Source organism: Chelonoidis abingdonii, chromosome 6 (assembly GCF_003597395.2).
Source record: "Chelonoidis abingdonii isolate Lonesome George chromosome 6, CheloAbing_2.0, whole genome shotgun sequence".
Taxonomy (NCBI): Eukaryota; Metazoa; Chordata; order Testudines; family Testudinidae; genus Chelonoidis; species Chelonoidis abingdonii.
The window spans coordinates 90828514-90852934 of NC_133774.1; the positions used below are offsets into that span (position 1 = coordinate 90828514).

At 38.0% G+C, this 24421-nt stretch overlaps 1 protein-coding gene across 12 annotated transcripts in view; it reads right to left on the reverse strand.

The window, feature by feature from the left end:
- The window catches only part of AOPEP (aminopeptidase O (putative)), a 346149-nt gene that overhangs the window by 17668 nt on the left and 304060 nt on the right, over positions 1 to 24421 (reverse strand). For all 12 annotated transcript variants that reach the window (XM_075067225.1, XM_075067228.1, XM_075067224.1 and 9 more), the window contains one exon: positions 8460 to 8576. In XM_075067225.1, coding sequence (XP_074923326.1) covers positions 8460 to 8576 — 117 coding nt within the window. The remainder of the gene's footprint in view (positions 1 to 8459; positions 8577 to 24421) is intronic.

Below are 24421 nucleotides of genomic sequence, written 5' to 3' on the forward strand. Positions count from 1 at the left end.
CACCAATTTATGGTCGTGGTTTCATAGGCAGACTTCTCGTACAATAAAGCAGTTGTATAAAAATGGCAATATGCCACCCACATGACGTATGATATTATGATCTTAACTCATTACACTCACATTTTCTGCAAAAACAATTACAGTCTCGCCCCTCTCTCTTCTCCCCAAAATCTGCCACCTTATGATCTCAAAATAAAGGGGAAGAGTTATGAGCTGAATAGCATTTCAACCAATTTGCTGAAGCAAGAAAAACTAACAAAACAATTTCCATCTGCCACGCAGGCAGCATACATTACAAAAAATGTAAGCCAGTTCTGTAGGCAGGAAGGAAAGAAAAACAAACTCTCCAGTGAAGGTAGTGGGGAAATGTAGCATAAAACTGTTAGTTTCATCTAAATTCCACTTTTTGTATCACCAAGTCTACCATAATTAACTAGAACATAAAATACAGTTCTAGACATATCAGTTCAGCATCAGACAGAACTGACAGAATCCCACCTATCCATTGCCCCTGTTCTGTAGCATACCTAAATGGTTTTGTAGACAGATCTCTCTGTCTCATCACCTTTGTTATTGCTCTGTAGACTTGTTTCCACGGCCTCTGGTCTTTTGGTTTTATAGACCATCCCTGTCCCTATCTAGAATAAAGAACCAAGAAAGCTAATTGTGGAAATAGCTTAATAAGAAGACTGCTAATTACTGATTACCAGGGTTTGTGACACACAGCTGTAAGCTTTTTCTACTGTCTCAGTTAGGCTTGCCAACTTTCTAATTCCAGAAAACCAAACACTTTTGCTCTGCTGCTTCCCCAGGACATGACCCTGCCCATAGGCACTGACTCCATGGGTGCTCTGGGGCTGGAGCACCCACAGGGAAAATTGATGGGGGCTCTGCACCCACCGGCAGCTAAGCTCCACACCTCGCCCACCTCATCTCCGCCTCCTCCCCGGAGTGCACTGTGTAACAAGCATAACAAGCTGTGGGAGTGAGGGGGGGAGAAGCGGGAACGTGGCACACTCAGGGGAAGAGGTAGGGCCATGGCAGGGATTTGGGGAAGGAGTCCAATAGATGCAGGGACTTTGGGGAAGGGGTTGGAATGGGGTAGGGGTGGAGCAGGGGGATCGAGCACCCACCGGCGCCAGGAGAAGTTGGTGCCTATGCCCCTGCCTCGCCCCTTCCCAAGGCCCCACCCCCCCACTCACTCTGTCGCTTGTTCTCCCCCACTCTCACGTGCTCCTTTTAACTACAAGGCCCAAACAGGCATATTTATTGTTTTATTAGATATATTATGCTAATTTCAGGTTTTATTTGTTATAGGATGCTAGAGCTGGCAGCAAAATAGTCAGAAAAGGGTAATTTTTAAAAAAACGAAATTTTGCAAAGGTTTTCACGATTCTTTCCCTCCTCTCTTCCCATTTTTCGTAACTAGCTCCATGTTTTTTGTTCACTAAAGTTATTGTAATTTTATGTGTAGAATTAGGACCATACATTATCACAACTGATAATTAAAGTCCCACTCCTGAAGCCCAAATCCAAATCCATAGAGCACAACCACAGAAATGCACACCTGTCCAGATACCTGTATAAATAAATCTGTAGAAACTGTGTCCCATGGAGGTGCGGGGAGCTGTGACAGGGAGGGATGCAGTGAAGGGGATAGGGGCGCAGCCCCATTCCCAGCGCTCGGAGATGAGGATAAACATGCCTTGAACTCCTGGGTGCCGGCGATGGGGCAACAGACAGACCGCGTTCGCCACAGGGCATGCACCACAGCTCGAGCCCAGCCATGCGAGAAGGCCAGGCAGCAGCAGGAGAGGCGTGCTACACAACCCCTCAACAGCTGCCCACTGAGTGCTCATGCACCACGCTCACACTAGTTCCTCCCTTGCCCTGACCTAGTCAATGGGAGCTGTGCTTCTGGGTGGGGGATGGGGCAGCATGCAGACCCCTCCCCCCACAGCCCCTAAGGCTAGAACCAGACACGCTGACAGCTTCTGACCTGAGAGCTGCGTGGTGCGGCGGCTAGCAGGGAGCCTGCCAAGACCCACTGCATCTTGCTGTGGTGCCGCCAACCAAACAGTCAATGGCCTGGTCAGGTGTGCTGACTGGAGCTACCAGGATCCCTTTTTGACCGGGTGTTCTGGTCCAAAACCAGACACCTGGTCACCCTAGTGTCACTATGTTTGTGACTAAATTATTCAAATTCTTGTAGTGAAACTTCTAAACTAGGTTTTCTCAGCCTACATAAGCATATCAAAAGAGACACTGTCAAGGTTATTAGGGTTTAAAAAATGTTAACTGACCTTGGGCAGTGGGTGCACCTGGAAAGTCCCAGCTTCTGCACAACAAAAGTAGGTTTGTTGTTTTTCCCTCTCCTTTCAAGCCAATCTATCCTTTCTCCCCAAATTTTAAACACAATGGCTGATACATAAACATAATACTCTCTAAAGACAAGCAAGCCCATGCATGCATACGGGCTAGATGATATTTATTATTAGGCTAACAGTCTCAAAGAATTGTGAGGCTTCAGTCATTTGTAAAGCAGAAACAGAGCAATGAAGTGGTGGCCCATTGTTCTGTGGCTACAAATAAAAGGCAATTGTATGCAGGAAACAATTAACCAATGAAGAAAAAAATGCTTTTTCTGTGGTTTGGTTACTACCAACACAGACTGTAGATTTCTTTATAGCAACTTCCTCAAAAACAGGAGAGGGGGAACCCCACATAACCAAATCTAACAATGCTATGAGAGAAAAGAAAGGGAATACGATTGGCTTAGGGGATCTAATAAGGAACAAACAGTCCCCAAAATATCCCTTAAGCTTGAAGCATGGTTAGGAGACTGCAGCTTTACGCACCCAACAACTAAATTCTGCAACGCTCATCTGTAAAGTCGCCAATGCTTAGAATATATGTCTAGGGAGCACAGGTAGCTCTGTCTATAATTCTATCAGCCGAAGCCTCAGCCCAGAAGGAGAATACGACATAAGTAGAGCTAAAGGGAACAAAGGATTTTGGCCATACTGGAAGCCTCTTGGATGCTGTATTCAATCCACCTACACAGTCCACACTGAGCTGCTTCATTACCTTGTTTGGGGGCTTATAACAAAACAGCTTCTCACCCCCAGTTCAGGGGTCTGTAAAATCATGTCTATCGTACGTGCCAGGATATCCATTTGTGTATGCAAACTAGAGCATCCAACCACAAGTACTGTGGAATTAAGAAGACCCACTAAAACCTTTGGCCATAAACTTCTAAGGATCTAACCTAAGCCTTTAAAAACCTAGAAAAATTGTTTTTCTATGTAAAATTGAGCTTTTCATTATGCTAATTTTTTTCAATAAGTGTCTACTTCTGGTAGAAAATGTTGATATTTTTGTCAAAAACTGAATCCCCTGTTGGGATGCCTCATGGGAGTTATACTTTCATGCCCTTATGTCCCCATGCTCCTCTATGGGCTGGACTCCCCTGCTGGACTTCATCTCCCCTGATACACCACAGGCAGTCATTGGACATGTACTCTGACCAAGGACTACCCTATCACCTTGCAGGAAGCAACATGGCAAGAAGAGAGGGAAGGAGAGGCGGCAGAATAATTCTTCCATGTAATTGGCTCTCACCTAAGTAACTGCAAGGAGGCACTACATTGGGGCAGCTGAATCACTGAAAGATGATGATGAAAAGAAAAGCTTAGAATGTAGAAGACACTACAACTTTCTGAAATTGTTTTTAAAGATGTATTTTACATGTTCATTTCATATTACTGCACTTAATACCTGGAAAACAAACATACAGGTTGTGATTACTGTGCCTTCTCCAAATGTCCCTATGTTTAAACTGTTCATGGGAAATATTATTGCAATGAAATCATTATTCACTGTAAATGTGCACTACACAAATAGGAGGGATATACTGTTAGTACAGTTAAGCTAGCATCAAAGACCATGTGAGGTCTTAGAGAGGGTAACATGACATGTGAGTACTCATAGTCCCACTAGACCAGCAGTGTCCCACATCTGGCCCTGGAGACAGTGTCCAACAATGGCAGCCAAGGGCAATTGTGTTATGCATATTTGATTATGAAATGACAACATATTCCCTAACTGGTGTTTAAATCAGCCCATTCCTGTAGAGCAGGTAAGGGGCGCTGCCTCCCACTGTTGCCCCTGCAGCCTCTGGAACAGCTCCTTGTGAGCTGGGAGTACTCTGGGCAGCTGCTTTCTCTTTCCTGTTGCAGCTACTCAGCACCCTCCTGCTCCAGCAGGGAGGAGTGTAGCTCTGGTAGCTCCCTTGCTTGTTTACCAACTGGCATGTGGCAGCCCAGTGAGAGCAAGGCAGGAGCTTGGCTGGTCATGCTGGGGGGAGGTGGGGAGAGAAGCTGAGAACTATCAATTACTTACAGCTTCCTCGATACTCTGCCCCAGCACAGTTTAGTGCAGCCTAGGTTTTGCTCTAGCTGTTGCCAAACAGCTACAGTCGCTTAGGGACTATAAACGAGCTGGAGATGACTGAAGTACAGTTCAGATGTTAGCTCTGTGTCACAGGAGGACTTTCCCTGCTGGGGACTTCCTGGCATATGGGACTTCTGGGTGGCACCTGCTCCTTTTGAGTTGCCCAAGTGGCACAAAAGAGAACAGAACAAGGCCAATAATCTGTCCCCAAGTACTGATTCTGGCCCCTTGGTCCTTGTGAAATCATGTTTGATCCTAAGGCTGAAAACCCCGGACACCCAAGTGCTGCACAGCGGGGAGGTGAGAACAATACTGCACAAGGGAATGACCCATTTCATAGCAGTTTGTATCTCACAGGAACATACCTAGACATAATACTGGAGGTTTTTAACAATAGGTTAGAGAAACACCTCTCAGGCATGGTCAAGTGATTACTTAGTCCCGCCTTGAGTGCAGGGGACTGGACTGGATTGAGGTCCCTTCCAGCCCCACGCTTCTCTGATTCCATACAGTGCAGTGTGCAAGTGCAGATATGTTTAGAAGAGAAACATTGGCTGGAACAGAAAGCATGTTCAACTGGAAGGAGAAAGGTTAATGCTTCACAAATGTGTATAAAGGCTTCAAGAAACAGAAGCTGGAAGGAATGGTCTGTACTGTACTCATATATGGTGAAAGGCTGAGCAATAATCAGTTCACCTGCAGTAAATTCAGAAAAGAGATTTACATCTCCAATGAGATATATGACAGGGAAGTCTGTATCATACATGTGAGTGAGCTACAGAGTAGTTCAGGGCCAAAACAGGCTTAATACACGCACATCCAATCTCCATACATACTGGACTCGAGACCTTATTGTACAATATATTCCCTTTCTGCTTCTGTACTACTTTCAGTGTTATGTTGATACTGCTGTGCTGAAGTATCAAAGCAGCAATCTTTATAAAGAACACCAAAGTCAAAAAAAAGGAGAGAGAGAGACTGAGAAAAATGTGTCTTATCTCAATCTGCCCAGAGTGATGAAAGCTGCCAGAGGCATTTTGTCTTCTCTGTTCTCCTCCTTACCCATCTCTCCACACAGTTGACTGAGGTGAGATTATTTAGACTCCTTGCCTCCTCCAAAATTAGCAATACAAAATCTGAAATGGATACACACATACACACTAAAAACACACGCCTGAGTGATATAAATTTTGCTGGCATAAGTGCTTGTGTATACAGTGCTGTGTCGGTGGGATATGCTTTCCTGCCGAAATAGCTACCAGTGCTCATTGAGCTGGTTTTATTATGTCAGCGGGAGAGCTCTCTCCCATAAGCATAACGTGGCCACATGAGTGCTCTTACAGCGGTACAGCTGTGCCGCTGTAAACTTGTAAGTGTAGATATGGCTTTAGTTTACTAGCAGGAGAAATATATGTTTATATTCCTTCTGTTGCTAGAGTGAGGTCACTTTGCTACCTACAGTACTAAGAAAGGTGTACTGGATATTCCATTGACAACTTCTGCTAATAGTAGGATCCATGTACCACGCCTGTTTTAAAGAATTATACCAGTTTAGCACACTGTTGGTCTGATCATGGCTAATCTCCAGAACGAGAATTAATGTAACTGTAAATAATTACTTCTTAATAATGAAGAAGTTAGTGTACTTTACTGAACTGTCTGCTGCTAGCCAGGAAATGACAATGTTCAAAAAAGATCCTTAATAAAAACTGTGACACTAACAACTTTCATTTTACTTCTATGCCTTCAAGTTTGAATGCTTACATTTCTAATACTCACATTTTGAAATTTTGTTAATAAAAGTAATGGAGATCCTGTAACTATATAGGTTTAACTATAACAGATTAATATCCCAGTTAATCAAACTTAGACACTAACAGCTCAGCTAAAAGCTTGGACTGGAATCCTGCAATTCCATGTCCCAGTGTCTTTATAAAGAAACTCTGCTCTGCACTTACTGTAGTTTGAAACATGAAAGGTCCCGTCCTTAGATATGTGACAGTGTGTTAACTAATATTCCCTTTAAAGGACTGTACGTGTCTCTGATCTGATGACTGGTAAAACTCTAATGGTAATGTTATCTTAGTTGTACTTCTTAAAGGTCTCTTAAGCCCTTGGTTTCACCTTGTATAATAAAACACAGATTATGCTTCTTTTGTTGAGGTCATAATTTTGTTGCAAAGAGCGAAAAAAAATATGAAAGATCATTAGTGTGCAGTTAAGTAAAGCTACAAAAAATCCCCAAGCCCCTTGAATTTATGTAGTTTATGGAGGAAAAACAATCAATCCAAACAACCCTAAACCCAAGGTCTAGTAGCTCACAATTCACTGGCATGAAATAGAAACACTAGAGCTCTCGCTTTGATCCTACCTCCCTAGTTATTCCTCTTTCCATTATAGAACTCCTGACATTTCATTGGCATTCATCTGAGATTAAAATATATCCTAATTCCTATAAATAGAGAAGTCTGTTTGAATACTAATTAAAAATAAGTCTGGCACTTGGAAACTCTAATAAACAAAAAATAAAAAGCTGAAATAAACAGCAACAGTTGAAATGTCACCTGGCAAAGTTTTTTTGAAAAAAGCTAGATTGCAGTTTGGAGTTATACAGGACTCTAAAACATACTACAATGTCTACCTAGCCATTTTATTGTAACAAACATGAGCCAGATTTCACTCTTTCCTTCCATTTTAATTACTAACAAAATTTCAATTATAAATGATAAAGCACATACCGTGACGATCTGTGGTGTACACAGTAGTTTTTAACTAAATAGGAGTTAAATATCTTAAGTTTAACAGTGCTCCTTCATTATACTGGTATGAATATATTCTCCTCAATAACTAACCATTTTCTGATAATGAACATCTAACCAGCATCTATACAATGCATATTTCCTGGGTTGGTTTCATTTCCTCCATCTTCTCCCAAACGTCCTTTCTCTGAACCCTTGTCTACTTGGGGTCCAGAGCCTGCAAACATTTACTACTGTGAATACTGCTTACTACCATGAGCAGTCCCATTTACTTAAATTCTCTTAGCCTGATAAGTCACTGAGACTATTGCATAGTAGTAGTGTTATTAAGTTTTGGATCAAAAGGGAAGACATGGTATGGGAATTGTGCTTTAATAGCTGTGGTTCCCAGACAGAGTGTCTGGGTGAGGCACTGCGAACATCTTATTATGCAGAGCCAGTTGAAACTGGACACAAAATAAAGCACAGCTCTTGCAAAAACCTTAAGCACTAAGTGCTCGCTGATCTCACAGTTAACACTATGTCCGGTAGTAAGTGTTTGCAGGATCAGGCTCCTAAGTTTGCAAGCCCTTGGAGCACATCTATATCATCATGTAAATAATAATTTTTCCCATTACTGTTAAACACATACTGCAATTAATGGATGCAGCTGTAAACATCTAGTTGCTCCTTGGAACTCATATCCCATGAATACAGAAATAATTTTATTCTCTCATAAAAGCACAATTTGATATTATATAAGTCAGGCCTGAGTGCTAACTAACAATGAGCTGATCAAGTGGAACAAGAAATTTAGACCAAAACAAACATGCATGGTCTTATTCTGAGGTCTGACACTTTATCAAAACCATACAAGTTCCAGTATACAATATGTATATATGAAGTAAGCAGTTTTAACATGTGTGCGCGCATATCTCTTAAAGGCGCGTGTACTGTTCACATATACACACATAATGGAGGCTATGCAAACTGGCTGTACTAATTATTTTAGATAGTCTAACTATAGTATGCAAACATATTAGTGTATACACAGTATACGCTAGTATAACATATTCACACAGGGAAATACAGAGTAAGGCAGGCATACTGTACCTGTTGCTTCTTCGGTAGTACATATACACACAATTTTAGAATTCTCTAATGGAAAAAGGAGCTTGAATAGCCCTGGATCCTAATGGAATGTCAATATTCCTAGTCAATAGCACAATGACTCTGTTTAAGATTGCAGTGGGACGGTTAATGAATTACCTCTGCATCCTGCTCATCAAGGTGGTATGTTTTCTCTAAGCGCTGCAGAGTTCTGAGACATAACGTCTTCTCCTCCAGCAGAGATTCCAGAAGTAAGACCAGCTGGTCTGGGAGAAGCTAAGAGTAAAATACATGTATTGTCAGAATAAAACTCTGCTTACTAAGCGATAAAACTGATATAGACCAAAGATGACAAGGCTAGGATAACCTGTGTAATTCTACAAAAACGACGACATGTCTGGTGGCACCTTAAAGACTAAGATTTATTTGGGCATAAGCTTTCATGGGTAGAAGTGGTCTTTACCCACAAAAGCTTATGCCCAAATAAATCTATTAGTGTTTAAGGTGCCACCGAACTCCTTGTTGTTTTTGTGGATACAGACTAACACGGTTGCCCCCTGATACTTGTGTAATTCTAGCATGTGTTTGAAATGCTGACCTAGTTGATGAAGAGCTAGTTGATTTTGGAAAAACCTCAAAGTTCATGTTGTCTGTATTTTGAAAGACTCTGTTCTGGGGCCTAGTTAAGACTCATTTTCCATGGCTTTTCATTTCTATATTTAGATCAGATCAAAATCATGTTTTCTTATTCAAACATTATCTTGGATTAATAGGGTCTGTTCTTTATGGAATACATATGCTAAGTAATTTCATTTTGTTGGATTTGGTAGGGGTAGAAACAAAAAGATAATTTATACTGCATCACTTCAAGAGGCCACCAGACATATGAATGTTTAACTACATCAGGGATCTGTTGATTTATTATATAAACAATTTCAGTGTATTCCTGCAGCGTACAAAGAAACGTGATATAAATAAGTGGTATGCAGCAAAATTAAGACTGTGACAGCACATTTCTAGTGCAAAGAGTCATAAGTTATCCATTCTCATACCAAAAAGAAGGGAAAGATATCATGTCTATGCACCTATTGTGTATATCTATTTAGCAGTTGTTCCTGATTCCAAAACCTAACATTTTTTAGATGAACCATTGGTAGCCTGAAGAGAAAAGCACAAGATGACTGATGTAGTGAGTGCTTAAGTGCTTCATTTAATAGGCTTATCGGATGAACAAATAAATAATTCACGGAAAGCACAAAGTAAGAATACACACTAGCTGCCCGGAAATACACTGGAAATTCAGGGTTTTGAAAGTCCTATCACAGGTTCCTTATTCACTCAAATGCTTCCCCCCACCCTCCCCCCACACACCCATTTTCTCCATTCTGGGACACCAAAAGGAAAAAAAAACAAAAAAAAACAACCACATTATCAACTTAAATTCTTGCATGCACAATTCAAACCCAGCATTACTCAGTTCTAACATTTTGCAAATTATTAAAGAACAAAATCATACTGCTTCCACCCTAATTCTAGTTTTGTCCCAATTTAAGGTCACATTCTGTGAGGGGCTCCCTTTTGATCTAAGGCCTTCTCCGCCTGCTGCGCTGCCCACCACTCCACCCTGTCTTCTTAAGCTTACTAGGTGCCAGCAAAAGGCAGTCATAAAGAACATTACTTTCACCTTCTTCTTCTCATGAAAGACACTGCAGCCAAGGTTGATTGCTTGGACTACACAAGCCCTTACCTTACAATTAGCCTAAGATGAAAAAAGGTTCCCTCTCACTTTGCTTTGGACCCCCTGGAGGGATATCAGAGAATTCCTAAATGTTTCTTTACTTTAATGACAGCCCCTTGCATAACAAAAAGCAGCACTCTGGCAACAAGACCATGAAGCAATTGAGAATTTTCTGCTCAAAGACCATGAAGCAATCGAGAATTTTCTGCTCAAATCTTAACCTGTAAAGCTTTGGCAGATATCACCAGCTAAACAAGCAATGAGACATTATCTTCACTCTCCGACTGACATCGCTTGGCATTAGCATATAAATCAGAAGCTAATAAGAAGGGACATAAATCACTAGCATTTTAACAATTTGTTTTCTTTACAATGCATTCTTTTATTATTAAAGCTGTATTCTTGGGGTTTGAAAAAAGCCACAACCTACTCACTTGTTCTAATTGGAATATTTTCAAAGTAACACTCAAATCTGCCAACTGCAAGGAAAACTGAAAAGTTAAAAATAGTAATAAATGAAAATAAATATATTAATATTTCAATTTAAAGTCACACACTAAAATGCCAACTCAAATGTTTATTGTTTCGTCCAAGAGCAGCTGCTTCAGGTGGTGGGGGGTAGGGGGTGGTCAAAGGGTGGGGGGGGACATGATAGACGGAAAAGTCGTCTGGGAATTGACTCAGCTTGGAAACTGAATTTATTTTGAATGCTAATAAAATTTGAAATGCTGCAGAACACCATGTGCTTATTTAGAAAGCTTTCTCTGCTAAACAGAAGGATAATACAGCCACCCTTAGCTTTTAGAAACTGCAGGTAGTTGTGGTTTTGTTTTATTTTTCAAGGTTTTTCACCATATCTGCAATATTAATTCACACACAAAGCACTATTATTTAAAATAACGTTGAGGAATCTGATTTAGGCCAATAGAAGCAATGAAATTCAGAGGTAAGGCAATAATCATGTCCTTAATTTACTTCACTGTGTCTAGTGCTGTGCTGCATTTTGAGAATTACAGTATAAAATGTAGATTACATTTGAGCACACAGAAAAAAACAACTGAAACTTGTAACGTCTTCATTTCCCAACATTCTAAGTCCTTGGGATGGAACCCTGTATGCCAGGTTACAGCTCACAGCATAATTTAAGGCCACATTATGAACTACTGAACAGAGTGTTTGGCGCAGCAGGTAGAGGCATTAACGGAGCAAATGCTGACAGACCCAATTAAAGTGGCACTAAGTGGGCACAGCTATAATATTTTGTCCTTTCTTATTCATTTTAACTAAATGCTGGGAGCACAAACCTATTCCCTCAGGTTCCCCGCCCCCCTTAATAAAAGGACTCTCCCTAACATGACATGTAGCTCGCATCAAGATGAGGAAAGCTCCACAAAGCTTCATTGCTAAGACTATTACAAAAATCCCCATTTGTGTATAGATTCCTTGTTTTTCCCAGATGGAATGGTATGAATTATATTATTTTGTAAACCAACTATTTTCTCTCTTTTTTGTTGTAAAGACTTTTTTATAATTTAAGAAAACCTCAAACTTGGTAAATAAATATATAGATGTTTAATCAACTGCAAACATCCTATTATGGTTTGTTACCTTGTCTCCCCCATCTCCAACCCTGACGCAAATGTTTGTCTCGTCCACCTGTTGTGTCTTGTGTTTTAGACTGTGAGCTTTTTGGGACAGAGACTGTCATTTTCCATATGTTTGTACAGCACCTGGAACAATGGGATCCTGGCCTGGCTAGCTTCTTGGCGCTAACAAAATATAAATGTTAAATAACAATAGCAACAAATTGCAGAAAAGCATTTTAACTTCTGAGAAATCAAATTCTCTGACTGTATGTTGAGTACATAATGTTTAGCAGAAATATACGATACAGCAACAACAAAGTATGGGAAGGCAAATTTTACAGTGCCACTGTCTATTTCTACCTGGAAAAATAAAAACAGTTTTCTGCATTAAAAAGCAAAAATTCTCTGACAAGTAAGGGAACATACGTCACACAAAAATGCTCAGTTTGATGTGATTGTTAAAGGAGAAATCTTACACCAGAAAATGTGGTCAGAATTAAAACACTATTTACAATGTGAATCTAATGATACCAGTTGCTGTAGCGGTAGTATGGCGATGACAGATACAACGTCATGTACAAATATTTTAAAGCAGATAGTTCTAGTCCCAACCTCCCACCTCCAAACTGCTTAGAAATCAAGTTGCTTTCAAAGGGCTTTTTGGCTGATTGTACTTCACTGCACAAATACTACAAAAAGGGAATGAATTAATATGTTGTGATCAAGCACACTGGAGCTGTTTTGTAATGTTCCACACAATTAAACAATATCCCAGCTAAAAGGTCATTTTCCCAATACTGTGAATCTTATTTTGCTTGTCTTGCTTTTGAAGTTGCTCTCTGTACTACCTCTATCAAGATAATGAATACTTATGCTTTGCTTTGCTTTTCAGCTAGAGCATATTAGAAATTGCTTCTTGTTCATGGACTGGTGCAGTGGCTTTTAAGTTTGTAGAATTAGACCTTTAACTTTGAAACACAATTTTGAAAAGATGTGACACACCAAAACTGATTTTGTATTTGAAAGAGACCAAAGAGGGAAAAAAGGGACAATATTCATCCAGAAAACAACAACTGTTTGTTGTCACTGAAGTAACTTACAAATGCACTCCTGCTTTAAATACTGAGATTCAATGTTTACTAAACATCTGGGGACAAAGGAAAACAGTTCTCTTTTATTTTATCCACAGCACACTATAATTAAGTAATGCTCCAAGTAGGGTATGGTGTTACAAGTAAATCTCAGAACTTTTAATAGTTATAGGAAGTTTCCAGAAAGCATCTTGGAATAAAATATGAATTTTCTGACCACCACCCATAGCCCATAAAAACGACAACGAATCTTGCCTCTTCAAAGCTCTCTCAGTGTAGCTATAAGGTCATGGGCCCCACGTCCCAGAAGACCACCCACACTAAAAAGACTATTTGTCAATTCCCCCAATAGAATAATGCAATAAATGCCAGATTCACCATTTATACTAGAAAAATGTAATTGAAACATTTGACTACTGACCTTTCACAGCCATGCAATGTGACACAGACATATGCATTTGAGCATCCACAGCACCCCTAAGCCAGGATACAAATCACTAAAGTAGTACAGCTGCTATGCTGAATATCCCGTTTGCTTCAGCCTACACTTGAATGAAGTCATTGAAAGCCTCCTTGGAGGGGAAATGTGCCTCGGACTAATGCAGCAACCGATTGACAGTGGCGTGATTTCTATTATTACTCCATTATCACACTGGGATCTGAGCCTAAATGAGCATACTTCCTCCCTGATGCCACTTCCTTTTATCCTGGCTGTAGTCTAAAAGCGGATCAATGGAAGTAATACATATGATGTCATTTCAATTTACAGCTACTGCCTCCCTCTCTCTCATACACAGATAGATCAATTCTTCCCAAAAATGGTTAAGAAATGCATGGGGAGACACTTCTCCCAGAAAAGAGTCCTCTGCTATATTTGTCTATGTTACTACAGCAAGGAACTGTTTATACTGAGTGAAAACAAGGCGGAAAGGAAAAAAGTCACTACTGTATACTGGAGAATGCTGGCTGAAATTCAACACAAACACAGTCAAAACAGAATTAAAGCTATTTGACCTTTGAAAATTATATGGAGAAGGTTTGTCGTTTCAGAAACGCAATAGAATCCAGCAGCATTTCCTTGGTTGAAGGCAGTCCCAGAAAATCTTTAAAAAAAAAATTATTATTTTTTTAAGATTTCCCAAAGTCAAACAGAATTCCTCCGCATCCTTTGCATAAGAAAAAAAAACAATCCACAGCTTTGTTAGTGAATGGAATTTCCTCATTAAACGTAGATAAGAAAGCACTGCTACTGGTCCAACAGAAAAGATTTATAGGGCCTCTCTCAGCCTCTACTCTGAACCAGCCAACCAAACCAAAAAACAAAACAAAAAAACAAAAAAAAAAGCAAGACTCTTGAGTAGTAAACTCTCTGTATGGACAATTTGCCTTCAGGGTTGTTTTCTGCTGGTTGCAATTAAACAAAAACTTTCTTAAAACAAATCTCTCCCTCCTCACAATGTCCCGAAGAAATAAGACTGAGAATTCAAGATAGTACTACTTATTTAACAAACAAATTTAGACAGACCTGGTCACGGTTTACCTTAAACAAAATTCTTAAATGCTGTTTGTCTGTGCAGTCACTTCTTTTAAATGAAAACAGGCGATTTTCCTTCAGGGACAAAAATATGCTCAATATCAAATAGCATGCAAATTCAATAAAAACCTCCACACACACAAACAGCTGTTAAACTATATGTTGTGGTACAACGTAATTTAAGAAATTCTAATTCTGAGCGAGCTAGTCTGCAGTTGGATTAATGCACAGAAACATATATGAAATCTACAGCTGACCAAAAAAATGCTTTGAACTGAATCACAAAATAAAAAAAGGCCTGTTTCAGAGACTAACAAAACTGAAGCAGCACACAGTTTAGGTCAATGTCTGCAAAATGCCTGATGTAGAAAAATCAGTTTAGTTTATAATTCAGAACATCTTAAAATATAACTGGACAATCCTTCCCACCTCTAAAAAGTAATTTTAATACTCTATATTGTTAATGTTTTAACTACCATTAAGAAATACGATAAATGTTTGTCTCTATAGCACAGCCTCATCTATTTGTAAACTAGCTCTGACAGAATACGTTCCCCCATCGTGGGTGGCTTTCTCAAGACTCCTCAGAGTATCTTGACCTTTGTATAACACACAGCTTTTTTGTGTTCCCCCAATTTTTTTAAAATGGGGAATGTACTGAAAATGTTGTTGTTGTTCCCATAAAATATTAATATCCAAAATTACTGTCAAACTCCTTGAAGAAAATAAGGAAATATACACCATGAAAAGTCAATATATGATGCATTTAGAAATATTAATTTTGTCACAACAAAAAGATCTTCTATCACTAGCTACAAGTAAATATGACAAATTTGGCATTGAGGTAATTTATTTGACTAAGAATATATTTGCATGAGTTTTTCAATTACTTTCAGATCTGTAACATCAAAGTTTTCATTTTTTGAAAGAGACAGTCTTACATAATTTATTGTTCTAAAGGTATTATCTGCCAAAACAATTCAATATGATTTATTCTGTCTCCTTTATCCATATGAATATATCTGCTGGGTGAAGGGCTTGCTACCAGAAGAAAAGTACAAAATTATGTATGCAACACAAACATAATTATCTTGATCTCAAAGACTTTCAATGTTCCCTTTCAAATGAAGAGGATAAAGTATGCTGGATGTTAAACATAGTGCAATTGTCAATATACAAGCAACCAAAAACCTTACATACAGTTGCATTTTATGGTGGCCACTGGTGTGCCTGGAAAGATTTTTTCAATTACAATTTTCTCTCAAGTGTGCAACACTATTAGCAATGTAACCCTAGAAACCATATTAAAGGAAATTATTTGACATTTTAAAAAGAGCAACCTGTAAGGGCCAGATTTTCAAAAGAGATCAGTACTCATCACTCCGACTAAGTCAATGGGGAGCTGCTGGGTGCTGAGCCCTTTTCAAATTGTGCCCATTTCACGGAGGATCCTAAATGTCAACTGTGCTCTTTTGAAAATCTGGCCCTAAATTCTATATTGATTAACCAGTTTGCACTTCCATAACCAATGCTGTACATCTTTTAAATGTCTTAGGCCCCAGTCCAACAAACTACTGGGACTACTCATATGCTTAAAGGTAAACACAAGCAGATTTGCACTACAGAATCAGGATCTTAACATTTTTTTTGTAATAGAATTTACATTAATTCATTGTAAAGATCCATTCACCACCCCCAAAAACAAATTCAACCGATATTCACATCTGAAAAATTTAAGTTATTTTTCTTAAACATTCCAAAAAAGTATTTATAAGAGTAGCATTAAAGCAACAGGGAGGGAAAAGGAGAACGTAGTTGGATGTTGTAGTCTCCAGAAAGATGAGAACACAAGGATTTCATCTTACCAGTACTTTGAACTGGTTAGAATTAGCAATGTAAATACATTTCTAGAGTCCCTAGTTTGGTACATCTTGTTGATATCGTCACTAGGCATGACCCATAATGTTTTTAAAAGGCCAGCAGTTGCTACCAGCTTGCAAGCTGAAATATCTTCTTCTTGAGCCATGGTACAAAATATTTGTCAATAATTTACTTAATGGAGGGAAGATCCATTTAAGAAGAAATTCAACATCTGCAATCTAATCTAAGTGCATTGAAATGTCATAAATGATTAAACCTATATGATGTAACAGTGCTGAGCCAGCAAAATGGAAACCAGGTGGCTTCTAATGCAGGTTCAGTCAGGTTATATGGCGTTTCTTCCCCAGCCCTGCTTTTCACAAAGAAATGTTTCATCATAACTTTACCCTTGAGCACAGTAATTCCATTTCAAAGACAATAGCCTAAACTTTTAATGTCTATTCTAAACATATAAATTTCACACTGATTATTCTGTATATCACATACTGTATGTGTAGGCATATCCATTACTTTTTATTCATGATTAAAAACATATGGGAAATGGAAGAGATTTGATTTAAACCCATTATGGGAGATAAACATATTTGGTACTTACTCATTGTGGTGGATCAGAGGACATTTAGGCAAGTGTTGTGTAATATTCTTATCAGGCCCAGTGCTATTAAATACAGTGGGAGTGGCTAATGTTAACATTGTTACTGCAAGGATATATCTGCCAGAATCTCCGCTACACACCCCTATTTTTACGGTTTAATAATTCAGCCATAAACATTTAATCCAGGCTGAAATTTGTTAGAGCAAATTGTGATTTGACCTGGCTGTTTTTAAATTACCGTAGTGCAAGGAGAAGTTTAACAGTTTGAGTTCGATTTTGTACATTGTTAGTCTATGGGGAGGGCTAGAATTTTTTTTATTTTTTAAGTACCAAAGGTAAGACATTTGGAACACGGAGGTTTTAAAAATAGCCATTACTGGGTATCAAGTAACAGAATATAAATGGGACACTGGGCCCAGTTCTGCTCACCTGACTCAGATGAAAATTTTTCCAATATTAAAGATGGGCAGGAGTTGGCCTTTTATAGGTTAGACTATGGGCTTCCATAGCAGTTTCTCCACAGAGATATGCCTTTAACCATTACTTTTAGCTCCTGATAATGGACATGATTCTTTGCCTGCTAATGCAGTTTTAGTGATAGTAGCAATGAAAGTGAGGAAACACAGAAAAGGACTTGAGAGCAAGGGGAAGAGAAGGTATAGCAGCAGGAAATGCACTTTACAGTGTGTTATATTACATGAAAAACGGATCAATTTGATCATGAAGATTCCACAGAACATATGCCGTTTGAGATGTCAAAATCTACTCTATTTTCACTCTCAGGGTTGGGATATCGACAGAGCTCTGTAGTCTATTAAAGTACTTACAAAACAGATGCCATTATTTATTCCCTATATTTAGTATATGGGCATATGAACATACAAAAACACGAGTTTAATTTTTCATATTTCAAAAATATATCCAATAAATTCCTGCAAGTCTCTCTCTTACATATGCACACACAAATACTTTTGACAAAAGTCTATATGCTTTCATTTTAAAGCACTACTTGATTTATCTATCGGGTGAATCTTTTTCCGGAATTGTTTTTCTTTCCCTTTATTTAGAAATATACCTTACATTCATTTACACCTCTGTCACTTATCCTTGAGTATATTTACATCAAGTACAAACCCCTACAATTGCATTTCCAGATCTAGGCAAACAACATTTTCCAGCTGAAATGGACTAAGGTTCTAGTTCATTCTGTTTCAAGTACACCGTCTCAATAGTTTTCTCACCAAGCCTCCTAAGTCAAACGCCAGAACATCTGTTACGTCCTTCCTTTGTTAGAGAGTTTTTAGTATGGGATTACTCAGGCTGATTGCCCAAAATATCATAAATGACCACAAACTGAATACAGAAGTGCATGGCTGAGAACAACAATATACAACCCCCCACCTTAATATTAAAGTTTCTTATTCTGCAAAATGCATACGAAAATAATTAAATTCACTGCCTGCCCTTCACGCTCTCACACTATTTTCCATTCAGTAGAATGATGTAATATGTGTAAAGTTTACAGTGTTCTGTATTCCATTCCTACTCTGTGTACCTTTGGATCCCATTCCAGACATTTTATATCCTGGCTTAACTCAGAAAAGTTTTATGTGGAACAGGATGAGGCATTAAATTACTATGGGCCATCCTCTAAACTCATAGTAAGTAAGCAAGTACTAGCAAATCATATTAAAAAAAAAACAGGAGATTCTATCAACCTGAATGAAGATTTTATTTATTTTTAAGATCAGTTGCTATGACCGAAACTTCTCCAAATAATGTTTTTTTCCTGATCGTAATGAAAGAATATGTGGAGGGGGGGAGAAATTGCTGATTTATAGCCCAAATCCATGCGCCTTATACAAAAAACACTCCCATTAACTTCAAAGGGAAACTTACTTGTAAAGGAGTAATATGATCAGGCCCTAAGTGCTCAACCTACACACAAATGTAAAAACAAAACATTCAAAGATGAGCAGACAATGCAGAGAACAGCAGGCTGATTGCACAGGAGTTGAGCATTATTTGTGCACTACTGGCTGACTAGCCCCTGAATGAAGTACTGTATTTCATTGGTAATTCAGAAGCTTAACTACTAATGGGAAAAGTTGATTGTACAGTCGGTTTTAGAAGGAATTAAAAACATTGTGCACAGTGACAAAGCACGGAATTCAGTCACACAAAGGCTTAAACAATGTAATCCAAGCAATCACTTATTAATGTGCTCATCTTAAACTCGTCCTATCATTGATAATGCCTAAAGCCAAACATCTGAAATAAAGCCTTATTTTCTGTACAAGCATGTTCTCTATTTCCACTCTATTTCTGAGTGCTCAAAAGAATTCAACAGATTTATGTCTCAAAAAGAAAATAAGAGAGCGCGTCTCTAAACTGGCTCCAGCCCAAGTGGGAATGTCTACATTGCTATTTTTAGCAGCGTAGCATGAGCCTGAGTCTGTAGACCCTGGCTCTGAGACTTGCTGTCGCAGGGTTGTTTTTTATTTATTTGTTTGTTTGTTTTCGTGGCGTTGACATATCTTTAGTGACTAGTGATAGTAGTGAAGGAAGGCCTCATAAGTTCCTTTTTGGATACATTTGTGCAGCTATGGTTAAAACAGAGTTGAAGTTTCCATTACAAACCTCAATTCTCAGGTGTTAATAACTCAATTATAAAAGTTCCATCCAGGAAGAAACTTGGCACAAAAGTTCTCAGCCTCAGAGTGATTATTTTTTAAAACATTATTGAAAAGAAAACATCCATGAAAGTTTACTGGTTTAAGATGGATTTTCTGAGCATGTATAACCAAAAATCTAATTTACAAAGAATCAAATTTAGAAAATTATTACTATGTGATTCGTCTAATTATTTTTAGTATATTGAAAAATAAAGACTTTGAAAATGATCCTGGTAAGATATATGCACTCTATTTACTTCACAAAGCAATGTTTCCCAGTGCATTTTTAATATGCATAGTGATATTGTAAATACATTTAAACAAACATTTAAAAAAATTATAAATATATGTACTTAGCACATATGTATTTATGTGTTTTCTTAAAAACTGGGAAATATATGGTAAGTTAGGAAGTTAAAATGGATACATTTCTTGGTAACATTCAATTAATTAGCTGCTTTTACTTTTTGTTTGTGTAATAAAACCAATCAAGGAAACAAAAATAATAAAAAGATCCAAACCAAAGATACTGCAAAATATGGGCACAATCCTGAAAATGCTTATACATGGTTAACTTTATGTGCACAAGTAGTTCAACTGAAGGCAATGTAACTATACACGAGTATAAAAGTCTGCAGGATTGGCCACTGCAGTGCCCATTTTGGAAAGGAATTATAGGATTTAATAAGAAATTATTAATTCCTGCTATAGAATGTAACAGTATGGATATAATTATCTCTACAAACTGGCTGAAAATGTTATACAAAGGCTATTATTTCCTATTCAAATAGATTTTTAGGGTAATTTATATAGAACTATGCTTAATTTCTGTACAACCTTACTAGATTTATTAATTTATACAAGTTAACAACAGTGTCTCTTCTGTACATTGCTATAAAATATTATAAATGCCAGTAACTGCAAAGTCTATTATAACTCCCTATTCTTAACTTCTACTTCTATACATATAACAGTATATTAGAGCTTGAAGCCATTTTGTGCACTCCTCTCAACTTCAATATCAAATCCCTGCGAAGCACTGTATTATACACACAGGGCCTGGTTGTCAAATGTGCTGAGCTCTTACAAATCTTGCAGAAGTAAATGGGTACTGCAGATTCTCCATACCTCTGAAAGATAGGTCCACAATAATCACAAACATCTGTACCATAATGGTATGGGGGAAGCACTGTTCTCTGAGTTCTCTAACTTTTCCTCAGTTCACTTGGCAATCTCATTCTTTGACCATAGATTTTTATGCTTTATACATTTTCAAAACATCGTTGAACACTTCTGGGTTGGTATCAGACCAATTTTCTGCCTTTGGCAGGCATATTAATAGGAAATTAGCTTCTCTTTCAGATTAGCTATCTAAATCAATTGTCAAATGCTATTTCTGGCTTTGATCATTGTCTGTGAATATTTGTTATAGACTGGAATACCACTCAAATACACCTCTACATAAGACAAGATATTCACTTTCATGAAGAACAAAATGGAAACTATGTCTTAGATTATGCCAAGAAGACCTAACCAGCCCTTGAAAGAGATTCGTTTAGATATGCAGGGATATTTACATACGTACTTAGGTATCTTATCCATTAAAAAGTTAACCAGAGATGAATTTCTGCAAAGTCTTCTTAAGAAAGTTGCATATAAATGAATCCCCAAAGTAATTTGCAAAATGAATCTTAATTGTGATATGGATACCCAAGATGGTACCAGGAACTTCAATGCACACTTAATTTTGAAGCTGTTTATAAATATCTTTCAAAGGCTTTACAACCAAGCTGCTCATATTAAAAATTATTGGGAATGGGGGAAAAAAGGGTGAGGGAGAAGAGCATATATCCAAGTTTAAATCTTATTACTTTAATATTACTCAGACTCCACAAAATTGATGGTGTTTTCTTTCACAAAGAAAATGCCATTGAAACAAACAACTGACAGTCAAACTAATTTTTCTTCTAATAATTGCTTTGGGGAAGTGGGAGAGAAGAAAGAGGATGTGAATGGAAGTTTACTGATATTCAAAACAGGTTCTGTAATAAAGAACACCAGGTATCGGTAAGGTATGTGATACAGTGGACATGCGGGTTTAAGAAACACCACCACCAAAAGCCTGTGGGGGGAAAAAAGTCTTACTTACTAATGCTCAGCATTCCAGTCAGCTGGCTGGCTTAGAATCCTTTCACCTGACAACACCTTGTGTGCCTGATAATATTCTACTCATACTAAATGTATCAGCTTTTCTTCTCAATCCAAAACCAATTCCAAAACAGTCCTGTAGTTGTTCCACCCTTGAAATCACAGATTGCTGCTGGTGATCAAATTCCACCTCTCCCTTTCCCTCCTTCCCCTCCACATTCAGTTCTCTCTTACGACAGTCATCTCTCACCCAGTAATTACATTAATTAGAAGGTTTAATTTCAGCGTTTAAACAGTGTAAAAACTAGTTTCAACACATTCTTCAATTCTAATAGCAATAACAACAAAGGGTAGAGACTTTGTCCACTGCTCAACACACTAAAGGAGGCACAAACACATATGAATCTTTAATTAAAACATTACGATTCACAGGGGAAACAATACCACCATGCCCACTGTGACAGAAAGATATTGTTCATTCATGGAGATTATGAGCCAAATTCATCCCAGGTGCAATTCTACTGCCTTCAAGGAAACACACACAGGATAAATTTAACCCTTCATTTTAAAATTTGACATGTTATGTAAAGACTCTGAAGTTTACCAGCGGTGAGCTGGTAGTTGTAGCATATATTCTTTATAATTTTGAATTGTTGTGCCAAGAATTTATGTTCCATTTTGAATCTGAATAAAAACAAAAACATGGCATGCCAGTGAAATATATTTTGTAATTTAGTGCTGACAGAGTACCAGCAGCGTACCAACTCCCATGTGTTTACACTAAAATCAGAAGCATTGGTCTGCATGATTTCTCAACAGACTGATGCACAGTATCAATCTCTGCTCAAAGGGAGTCAGCATGGAAGGGTGAATAAAACAACAGGCTTTAACCAAATCAAGACTGCATCATTAACATAGCACATGTGACTAAACAGCTCTTCCACTTCCAGTGTTACAGTTCTAAATAAATATTCATAGAGAAAAATAATTGGCTCAAATAAAACAAAAACAAAAATAATTAGAGTGACTGCTCTTTTTGCTGCCCTGGAATTTTCCTATACGAACTAAAACAACAGGTATTCACAGCTCCTAGATACCTGCCTCCAGAAAAAGAACTGGGGTGGAGTGCGGGGTGGGCGGAGGGGATATGTAGTGTTACAGAGTTTCATAAAGCTCCTTGAGTTCAATGTAGTGGCAGAGATTGGTTCTTTCTGAAAAGATTTATTTTCCCTTTTATCCATTCCACACTATACCCCTTTCAGTCAATCCCTCACTATTTTCTTAATTCTCCATGAGTGGAGGTTTTGGGAGAGTAAAGAAGCTAATGCAGATGTGTATTTTTAAATAAATAAATCAAAAAGGGCAAGAGTGACCTTTACTGTATTTAAATGGCTTACTTTATATACCAAGGCTACCATAGTCTATAGTTCTGGATCCCTACAGTGACCTGTACGTGCTTAAAAAACAATCCAGTAACTACTATTTTCTACTGTATGCACTAGATAGAATGGGGAATTCAGATTGAGTGTGTTTCAAAGCTTACATTTTCCTCCCTTCTTTTACAAGTCCTGATGTCCAAACTCACCAGCATCTGCTCAGCATGACATTCAGTATGTATCATAATAGTATTGGCATACAGATCACAAAAGCATATGAGAATGAACATGGAGCGGGTCAGTAGGGGACATGCAGTAAGAAGGATTAGCTTTAGCTACATTACACAGATTTGAAAAACTTTTTTCATGTTCACATAGACCAAGAGCTGGTGAGTCTCGATGATGGGTCCTGAAAATCATGGGGGAAATATACTGTTGGCTTTTAGCAAATTATTTCCTGAATGCCCCATCTTCCCCTTTTGTCATACTTGCTACTGTTAAGAGCAACTGAAAGTTGATTTTATGAGATTATTTTACGTTTTGAAGTTGACTAGATTTCACATTGACGTCTTTTAAAAAAAGAGTAAAGAAAAAAGCATGAAACATTTAATTTCGAAATAAAGTTTTTTTGAAAAAGTGGACTTTGACAAGGGATTGAGTGGAATGAAGAAGTTTTCTTGTGCTGTATGAAATTCAACAAAAGGCAAAAAATATGCTGCAGGGGGAAAAAACCCCATTGATAAAATAATATTTTCTGCCCCTTTTACACATTCTACCCTTTTACCAGATTTCAAAGCTGTAGTATTTTTTTCCCCAACATTTCAGTGTAGCTAAAGCAGAAACTTGCTTCTAGTTTTTTCCTTTTCCTTGCATTTTCTGGATTTGCTATTTCATTAAAAAGAATTTAACTGAATACTTCCTTGAGAAAGTTACATTTGGAAGTTAGTTTAAGAGATGGAGAGCTGAACTGTACTGGCAACTAAATTACAGTAACAAAGTGTATATTTGAGAATGTACATAACTATATATGCAAATTAGACTCACGCACCCATTGTATGAGACACTATCACTTAGCACTTAGATATCAACAAATTAAATTTCTATTTCAATTCTGGAGTCAAATTCTCTGTGCCACTTGGACTGGAATCCATTCTATGCTCTGTGAAGTGAATGAGTACAGGATAAACTGACATAAATGGAAACAGGAGAAAGAAACCCCCCAAAACTGATTTGTGCTATTTGCAGTTGAAACAAACAAGTTTAGTAACTAAGAATTCAAATTACAATCACCATGCTTTCTATAAAGTTTTTTAATAGCTATATTGAGATTTTGATGCACAAATGAGGCTTTGCTGTTGTTCAGATAATTGTAATACAAGAAGAAAAATACATTTTAAACAGAGTATCAGAGGGGTAGCCATGTTAGTCTGGATCTGTAAAAAGCGACAAAGAGTCCTGTGGCACCTTATAGACTAACAGATGTATTGGAGCATAAGT